The sequence below is a fragment of the Sorex araneus genome, chromosome 6 (assembly GCF_027595985.1).
Source record: "Sorex araneus isolate mSorAra2 chromosome 6, mSorAra2.pri, whole genome shotgun sequence".
Taxonomy (NCBI): domain Eukaryota; kingdom Metazoa; phylum Chordata; class Mammalia; order Eulipotyphla; family Soricidae; genus Sorex; species Sorex araneus.
In genome coordinates, this window is record NC_073307.1 from 48,508,643 (window position 1) to 48,519,040 (window position 10,398).

Below are 10,398 nucleotides of genomic sequence, written 5' to 3' on the forward strand. Positions count from 1 at the left end.
AGAGTTTAGAGATGTCACTAAAAAATTCAGAATATTTAAGGAATATCTCCCCCTTGAAGATCCTCCTAGGTCTCAGTTGATCTCTTTCTACATTTACTTATGAGTCTCTGGAACAAGCCTGGTAGGTGAGTTAACATGGCAGCCATGATGGGAAGTGGGTCTCTTTGTTTTTATTTTTATATTTTCTGTGAATATTTTATGTCGTCCATCAGAAGTTGCAATATCATCAATTGTTAACATTTTAACCTCAGAAAAATTAAAACATACTTCCTTTTCAGGTAAAATTGAGATCCATTTTATCAAATTGTTACAGGAGAATTCTACTACATTGTGTTGATAATTACACTTTTAATAGTTTTGTACTTTTCTCCAGGTTTAGGTGGTACTTACTATTTGATAAATTTTTAAAGTCATGTTTAAATATTTAATTGACATTTTGTTGTTGTTGATTTGCTTATAAACAAGTATAGTAACATATAATGAGAAATTGGTGCTGGAATAACAGTAGTGAAAGCTACCTACAAAAAGAGCATATGAGCTGATATCTAGCCTAAATAAAAAAAGGTGAAGAGCATAGAATTGTGAAGAGCATACATTTGAAACTGTATTAATATAAATGTTAAAGCCACATACTATGTGATATTCTATTACTCTTACATGTCTGTCTAGATTTTTTTCATATTCATTTCTTCACCCAACTTAGTGAGGCACCATAATTTATAGTAAAGTTAATGATAGTTTCCTACATAAAATGTTTCATCATCACATCCACCACCAGAGGATCAACTTCCATCCACAGTTGGGTAACCTCCCATCCATCTAACATGCAGCCCGGTAAGCTCAGTCTGTAGGCTAACACTAAGGCTCTACTGCCTTTGATCATTTGTTAGTTAAATATATGAGAAAAGTTACTCTGTATTTGTCAGCCTTCAACTGACTTCACTCAGCACAATAATATCTAGCCCATCCACCAAGCAGTAAATGGCATATTTCAACTTTTGCTTAATAGCTGAGTATTGTCCATTTTGGATATGTACACCAACTTTATCTCTCTTCTGTTCCTGTACATTTGGGTTAGTTCCAGGTATTGGCTATTGTTAAAAGTGCTTTAATAAACATAGAAGCACAAAATATCTTTACAAAATAGTGTTTTGGGTTTCCATAGGGTAAATGCCAAGAAATGGAATTGCTTAATTATATGAAAGTTTAATTACGAATTTTTGAGATATATTCATATATTTCATAGAGACTGAACCAGTTGACATTCCCACGAGTGGATGAGGTTTCCTTTATCCTCACACCCATGCCAGAAATGGTTGTTGCTATTCTTTCTGTGTGCCAGTCTTACTAGATTCTTTGACTAATCTATCATTGAACCCCCCTGCGATAGCACAGTGGTAGGGTGTTCGCCTTTCACGCAGTCGACCCGTGTTCGATTCCTCCACCCCTCTCAGAGAGCCTGACAAGCTACCAAGAGTATCGCGCCCACACAGCAGAGCCTGGCAAGCTACCCGTGGTGTATTGGATATGCCAAAAACAGTAACAATAAGTCTCACATTGAGAGACGTTACTGGTGCTCGTTCGAACAAATCGATGAACAACAGGATGATAGTGACAGTGATCATTGAACATTTAGGATGTTTCCAGATAATGACTATTACAAATAATGCTAAACTGAAAAAAGAAATACATGTATATTTTTAATTTAGTAATTTTTTGTAGATACCGATGGATGAATGTAACGACTGTGTATGTTTTCCATAGAGATGGACCTACTTTATATTGCTATCAAATAGTAATAAGTTTTTCTCTCCACACAGGATTTTTATGTCATATTTATTCTCTTGTTCCACTAGTCAATTATATTTTATAACACTAAAGTTAGTAATTTTTCTGCATCTTTTAAAAATGTTGACATCAGCAGTGCAATTGAATCATGTCTATGTCTAAGCCACTAGCGGTAGGCATTAACATATTAACGCTATTGTTTTTATCTAAATTTTACCTCTCCCTTTCTCTATTAATTAAGGCCACACTAGGCAGTTTCTTATCTGACTATAAATGGTGGTTCTTGGTTTTACTCAGTCCAGCAGGAACTACTCAAGTCAGTGTTTCGTGGGAACACCAGTCAAGCCTGGAGGATTTGCCAGTGCCAGGGATCAAATTTAGGGCACCACACTAGGCTCTTACTTTATTACTTGAATAATCTCCCGTGCTTCCTTGTTTGCCTCCTGAAAAAGTGAAAGTACATTTAAAAAATATAGGACCACAGTTGCTAGAGAAATTGTACAGTGAATAAGGTAAGCACCTTGCATGTGGCTGACCTGTGTTTAGTTGCCTGCACTTCATGTGATTCCCAGATCTCTACCAGTAGTGACTCCCGAGCACAGAGCCCTGAGTACCACTGGCTGTGATCATCAGGTTTTATATATATATGTGTGTGCATGTGTATATATATATATGTATAGATGGATATATATACATATGTATGTATACGATGATACATATGTATACATATACATATGTATATATGATGATATATGTATATATTCCAGGAATTCTTGGCAATTTAAAATAATACTGATAACTTAGACCTTGGGCAAAACAGTACTTCAGGGCCACCACAGAAAATCAAGTGGTATTCTGACTATCACCAGGGCCACACCAGACAATGTCCATGTGGCATCAGTTATCAAACTCATAGCACTACATATTATAAACATGCACTCTTCCACTTGAATAAACTCCCAGCTCCTAACGCTATGCTTATTTTTAGCGAGGTGTCTGTGCTATGCAGGCATATTTCAGGATTTATTCCTGCTTCTGTGCTAACAGGTGGCTCCTGGGTAGTTCTTAGGAATCCATTTGTGGTACCAGGGATAGAACGGCTATTGGCTTGTATAAAGAAAATATCTTATTTACTGTACTACCTCTCTGAACCTAGCTGTTCCCCATAACCTTATTTACATTTTAATATTTTTTTAAAAGTTAGTCTCATTGTAGGCTTTTGTAACCACCTGCATTATTATATTAGTAGTATTTTAAAATATTTTAGTTATTGTAGAACACACTTTTTTTAAATTTTAGAACAGATTCCTAAATACTTCTCTAAACTTTCCTATCTTTACAGTTCTCTTCTTGATTAATCACCAGAATTCAAATGGTACAGCATAATCTTAGGTCCTGAACTATATTAACATATTTTGTGAATTATAATTTACAATAATTTGTAAATTATTTATAGTTAATTTTAAACATATATATATATCTGTTATTTTGGGGGGAAGTGCTCAAGGATTACTTCTGATTCTTTGGTCAAGACCAATCTAGTGAGGTTGTGGGAACATATGGAATGCTGAGGGTTGAACCCGGGTCAGCCACATGCAAGGCAAGCACCCTACCTGCTAAATTATCTTTCTGAGCCCTCATATTTGCTACTTATCTTAATGAAGTGTTATTTTGAATTCTTTGAAATTTTGTAACCATATTTATTTTATTTTAAACATACGTAAATGAGTTTAGTTTTGCTATATAATAGTACGTAATATAGATTAGGGTTTGGGCCACAACCATTTTGCTCAGGGCTTGCTCCTGGATTGCACTCAGGGATCACTCCTAGCAGTGCGGGGATTGACCCCTGTCTGGGTGCATGTCAGGCTAGTGCTTTAATCACTGTGCTATCTCTCCAAACTCTGAATTATACAACTTTGTCTATAGTTTTGCATGTTAACTTTAATTCACAAAAATATTTGGATACATTCAGGGATCACACTAGTCATGCTCAGAGCATCATATGGGGTGCGAGGGATTGAACCCAGGTCAACCATTTGAAAGGCAAGTACCTTACTGCTGTACCATCTCTTTGGCCCCAATCTTGTGACCTTCTAACTTGAGTGCTGTATTTCTTCTGTTTAGACTTTTTTTATTTTTAAGTTAGGTATATGGGCTGGAGTGATAGCACAGCGGGTAGGGTCTTTGCCTTGCACATGGCCAACCTGGGTTCGATTCCTCCATCCTCTCAGAGAGCCCGGCAAGCTACCAAGAGTATCCCACCCGCACGGCAGAGCCTGGCAAGCTACCCGTGGTGTATTCGATATGCCAAACAAAATAACAAGTCTCACAATGGAGACATTACTGGTACCCACTTGAGAAAATCAATGAACAATGGGACAACAGTGTTACAGTGCTAAGTTAGGGATATGAACAGTAATAGAGTATTTTTCTTGCACGCAGATAAACCTGCATTCAGTGGTGTGTGCACTACACACAAATTTACTAGATAATTTTTATTTCATTTGAATTTTGCCAGCATCAAAAAATTGTTAATGATAAGATTCAACTTTATTCTCTTGTGGAATTTATCTCTTAATTTTCTTCATATTCTATCTATGTTACTATTCTTCTAGATTTTTTTCCTTCTCACTTTCCCCTTCTCTATTCTAACTTCTCCCTTTTTTCTTTTCTTCCACCTTCCTTCTTGCCATGCTGATTTCAAGTTTTTTTCTAAAGCACATATGTTTATTATCTTATGTCAAACATATATGCATATTTTTGCCCCTTACATAATATTTTATCTCTCTAAATTTTTATTTATGGAATCAATCTATAGAATTATTTTTAAAGTCACCAAATGTTATAGTTTGCTTTGGCAAAATTATTATTTTAGACCTATGATTTCTTTCCTATAATCTATTTTCTACATTCCTGGGTAATTATTCAAGTTTTATTCCCCACATTTTCAGTACATATCTACATTACTGTGAAGTCATTTTCTTACTCTTCTATAAATTTTAATATTAGTACATACTTTTTAAGCGTCATATATAATCGTCAATCTTCCTTCCACGGAGCTCCGCTTTCAGGGAGAATTTCTGAACGGAAAATTAATTCATCTAGAAAAATGCTTATCCTATTCTAAGTGTATCTTTGAAAGACTTTATGTGGACCTCTTCTGATTCTAGTTTAGGACTTATTAGAGGAGATATGCCTTTCTCTAGAGGAGCTCTGATGTGACCAAACATCTTCTTCCTCATCATTTAGTCAGCTATCTTTAAAGTGCCAAACAAAACTGTATGGTTATTTTAATTTTAGTTGACTATTTGGAAAATCCTGAAAGAAAAATATAGTTTATATATTTTTGGATTTATAGTTAGCTTGCATTTTTTTTGAACCTGAATTTTTTTTTACCGTCTTGAATTTGTTATTCAATTCACTGTACTGATACACTGACATCAGGGTATTTGGGCCACAGAGATTTTGTCACTGTCACTGTCATCCCGTTGCTCATCAATTTGCTCAAACCAGCACCAGTAACGTCTCCATTGTGAGACTTGTTGTTACTGTTTTTGGCATGTCGAATACGCCATGGGGAGCTTGCCAGGCTCTGCTGTGTGGGCAAGATACTCTTGCCAGGCTCTCCAAGAGGGGCAGAACAATTGAACCCAGGGTCGGCCAGCGTGCAAGGCAAACGCCCTACCTGCTGTGTTCTAGCCTCACAGAGACTCAACTCTTTTAAATATTTTAGATAAGTAATTTAGTATTTAAATTTACTACCAGTGTCTTTAATTTGCTACTAGTTTCTTTAATTTACAGCCACATCAACTGATATATATGAATGTATGTGTATATATATATATACACACATATATATGTTGTATTTCTTGTTCCAGAACCATAAATATGTTTCTTGTTATAAACTAGTAATTCAAAATATGTATTTAAAATTTCAGGAATAATTAAATTAATGAGGATTTTTAAAAAACATTTTCTTAATTTCATTATGGTTTTTTTTTGCTTTTTTTGGGTCATACTTGGCGATGCACAGGGGTCACTCCTGGCTCGGCACTCAGGAATCACCCCTAGCAGTGCTCAGAGGACCATATGGGATGCTGGAAATCAAACCTGGGTTGGCCGAGTGCAAGGCAAACGCCCTACCTGCTGTGCTATTGCTCCAGCCCCAATTTCATTATGTTTTTATAACACATATTCTTTTCCTCAGTCTGATAATTTGAAGAATTTTTTTCTGCCAACATGGTTCTTTATAAATTTCATTCAGATATTATATTTTGGTATTAAAATATGTGCATCGAGATCAGAATTTTATTGACAGTAAGAGGGGGCAAGACCAGTGGAGACCCTAGTACAAGAAACAGATCCTGGGACTACCTCTTTTAATATGAATATAAATTCACTTCTCCTTACAGGAAAAATTTCCTTCTTCTTTAACAACTGAAGCACAGAAAAACATAGAATGAAATGGAAACATCATTTACATAAACATACAAAAGGGAAAAAGAAAAAAATTAAATCAAATACTTTAAACAAATTGTTATAAATTGTATCCCGGTTCTCAATTGCATCTCAATTCTACAGGCAATATTTAGAAAACATATTAACCACATTACTTTATCCTATAAGCCTTAAAATCTGACAATTGTCATCTCACTAATTCCCTCAAACGTAAAGCACTACCAGAACTATCCTAAAGTTACTTTTTGTTTTAAGCATTTTATTTTTTCTATCCACTCTGCAAGAACACTATTACTCCAAATTTTCATGGAGTTTTTCTTTTGTCATCCTTCATTATCATACTAAATATTTTCTCACAACATTCATCATCATCCAGAAATATCACCATCTATTATTTTAATCGCCATTTTCCACTATTAATAACACATAAGACATTTCCTCCATTGTTCTTTGTATGCTTGTCTGTATCTTTGCTTTGAAAGGACTCCCAAGCAGTGCTCAAGACCTCCAGGTGTCACTGCCACCAATTTTAGACCAACTTAGCCAAGAGCTCATTGCTGGGTTCTGGGAATGTGGTGCTGCTCAGGTCCTACTGTATCTGGGGCCACAATGGTTACCAAGGTGATACTCAGGAGCCTCCAGAACCAAATCATCAATGCATTAACCCTAATTGCTGTACAATCTCCTGGACATCCTCCTTTGCTTACAAATATTACTAGAGCTGATAGTACTACAAAAGTTGCTACCATAAATAGTTTGGAGTGTGAATAATTACAAAATCAACATATGAAAAGAGAAAATAAGAATAATCAATTATCAAATAGACAATACTATGATTTAATTCTGGTAAATACGGCTCATTAAAGTTTCTTATTTTATGTACCAGCCGAGCGATAGCACAGCGGTAGGGCGTTCGCCTTTCATGCAGCCGACCAGAGTTCGATTCCTCCGCCCTTCTCGAAGAGCCCAGCAAGCTACCAAGAGTATCGCGCCTGCATAGCAGAGCCTGGCAAGCTACCCATGACATATTGGATATGCCAAAAACAGTAACAATAAGTCTCACAATGAGAGACGTTACTGGTGCCCGCTTGAACAAATCGATGAGCAACGGGATAACAGTGACAGTGACAGATTTTATGTACAACTTAATGGAAAGTTTTAGAAAAGGATAGACAGGTTTAAAGTTATTTTCATTTACATTTCATTAAAATGTCCCACTGAATTTGAGCTAAATGTATCGATTGTTTTGACAATGTATCCACACTCCTCTTGGGGTACAAATACTCTATAAAAATAGTTCAGTTCCCTTTTAAAACATTGATGACAATGGTACATGTGAGGAAAAAAAAACTGAAACTGGATTCAAACAGGAAGAATTAACCAAGGAAGTTAGAAATTCTCTCTCCCTCACTCTCTTTCTTTCTCACACACACAGAATGTGTTATATATACCTATAAATTTGATGCTAATATAGAGAACTTAGTATTTCAGTTTATACTTTATTCTTCACTAATATACTCCCTCTTTCCTTTACCGTAAGGAAAGTTTCACCAACATCATGGATGAAGATAATATGACGTTTTCCAATGACTTCACCCTCACGGGTCTTTTCAATAACAATAAGGCCTCCGCCTTCCTTTTTAGCCTCATTTGTGCCATTTTCTTCATGGCCATTATAGCTAATGGGATCATGATATTCCTAATCCACGTAGACCCTCACCTCCATACACCTATGTACTTCCTGCTCAGTCATCTCTCCTTCATTGACATGATGTACATATCCACCATTGTGCCCAAGATGCTGGTTGATTATATTTTGGGCAATACAACGATTTCCTTTGTTTCCTGTACAGTCCAGTACTTTCTCTACATGGGATTTGTGGGGGCTGAGTTTTTCCTCCTTGGACTTATGGCTTATGATCGCTATGTGGCTATCTGCAACCCTCTGCGTTACCCTATACTCATGAACCAAAGGGTTTGCTGGATGATCTTGGCAAGTTCTTGGTTTGGCGGTTCTCTGGACAGCTTCCTTCTCACTCCAATCACCATGACGCTCCCATTCTGCGCCTCCCACAAAATCAATCACTTCTTCTGTGAGGGACCCACGATGCTTAGACTGGCTTGTGGTGACAAAGCTGCCTATGAAATGATTATGTATGTTTGCTGTGTGATGATGCTGCTGATCCCGTTCTCTGTGGTTATTGCCTCGTATGCTCGGATCCTCATCACGGTTCATCAGATGAACTCGGCAGAAGGGAAGAAAAAAGCCTTTACGACCTGTTCATCACATATAACTGTAGTGACCTTGTTCTACGGGGCTGCCCTGTACACATACATGCTTCCCCAATCCTACCACACTCCAATCAAAGATAAAGTATTTTCTGCCTTTTACACCATCCTCACCCCATTTTTAAACCCTCTTATCTACAGCCTGAGAAACAGAGATGTGACTGGGGCCTTTAAAAGGATTTTGAAAAGATTTCAAAGAGCCCCTGGTGTGACAACAGAAGACTTCTGAGAGTCTGTTCTTTTCGGACTGCGTAAGGTGTACTTACACTGGTACTTGGGGACATACCTTGGGAAATATGGATAAAATTTGCTGTACCTACCAATGATATTCATGGGGGGGCTTGAGGGGGTAGGTTTTTTCTTTTGTTTTGTTTTTTAGCCACATCCAGTGGTATTCAGGGATTGCTTACGGCTTTGTGCTCAGGGCCACTCTTGGAAGTATGCAGGAGATCACATGATATGTTGAAAGATACTTCACCATCTTTTGTCAAAAATTGTGAAGACTTTTTATCATTAACACATAACTAATTCCAAAGTACCAGTAAATCATACTGATATTTAGTCTTTCTTTTTTGTGTCTTCCAACTTCATCTCCTCTCTCATACCACTTCTCTAATTATAATTTACTCATATAAATGCCCCCAAATGCCTGATTAACATAAAATAATGCATTGCCCATCTTCAGAGACCTTTTAGGGACTGGGAACTTTCTGTTTAGTTTGTTTTTAGATCACACATAACGGTGTTCAAAAGGTATTCCTGGGTCTGTGCTCAGAAATTCCCCCTAATGGTGCTCACAGAACAACTGTAGTTCTGGAAAATACCTACTAAGATGGGGCTGAAGTGGGGTTGGAGGTGGTAGAGGGAACCTGGAAATACTGGTTAAGGGAAGATGAATCTGGAGCAGGATAAGTAATGAAACATTATATGTCTAAACCCAACTATCAATTTGTAAATTATGGTGCTTTCACAAAATAAAGTGAAAGGAAAAAATAAAATTATAAAAGAAATGACAGAACTCAAGTCCAGTAAGCCAAACAAAACCAAGCGAAACACCTCAGTGAAAGGCCTGGTCACTTGAGCAAGAGCAGCTGAGAATAAATCAATAGACTGCAAGATGAGACGCAGGAAAACACTAAAACAGGAGTAGAATATTGGAAAAACTCTCAAAATAAATGAGCAACTTGCAAGAGAACTCTGGAATGAGCTCAAGAGGGAGTCTATGAGGCAGAGGAAGGTGATGTTGATGACGAAACACTTGTGAGATAAATCATAGCTGAGAAATTCTCAGAGAGGAGGAGCACAGGTTCCAGGATCCCCTGAGATGAGGAGTGCAAGCACCCACATTCAAGAGGCCTAAGGGAGTCCTAGCCAAAAGACACAACTAAAATACTTTTAGTGCATCATAATCAAAATGACAAAAGCAAAAAAAAAGATAGAATTATGAAAGGAGCAAGATAAAGGAGCTTCCTTTAGGTTCACAACAGATTTAACAAGTGAGACACCACAGGCCAGAGGAAAATGATAGAATACTGTTTTAAAAAACTCAATGAGACCAGAGCTTACAATGGGTAACTCTACTGCTTGGCTTGCAAGCAGCCAACTCAGGTTCTACCCCTGGCACCCACATGGTGTCCCAAGTACTGCCAAAAGTGATTCCTGAGGGTAGAATTATAGGTAATCCCTGAGCATCTCCATGCCTGGCTAAAACAAAACACACAAACCAAACATCTGGACACTTTCCAAGAATACTCTACCCAGTCAAAAGTGTCATTCAGATTTGAAGGATTGAAACAGAGCTTTGTGGATAAGCGTTAGCACAGGAACTTCATCTCCTTGAGACTAACTCTGGAAGAACTG

At 37.2% G+C, this 10,398-nt stretch overlaps 1 protein-coding gene across 1 annotated transcript; it reads left to right on the forward strand.

Annotated features, from left to right (window-relative positions):
- The first annotated feature begins 7,807 nt into the window (after positions 1-7,807).
- Positions 7,808-8,767, forward strand: LOC101558743 (olfactory receptor 2T6). Its single transcript, XM_004622062.2, has one exon. It carries the CDS (start codon positions 7,808-7,810, stop codon positions 8,765-8,767), a length of 960 nt encoding a protein of 319 aa, XP_004622119.2.
- The last annotated feature ends 1,631 nt before the right edge of the window (positions 8,768-10,398 follow it).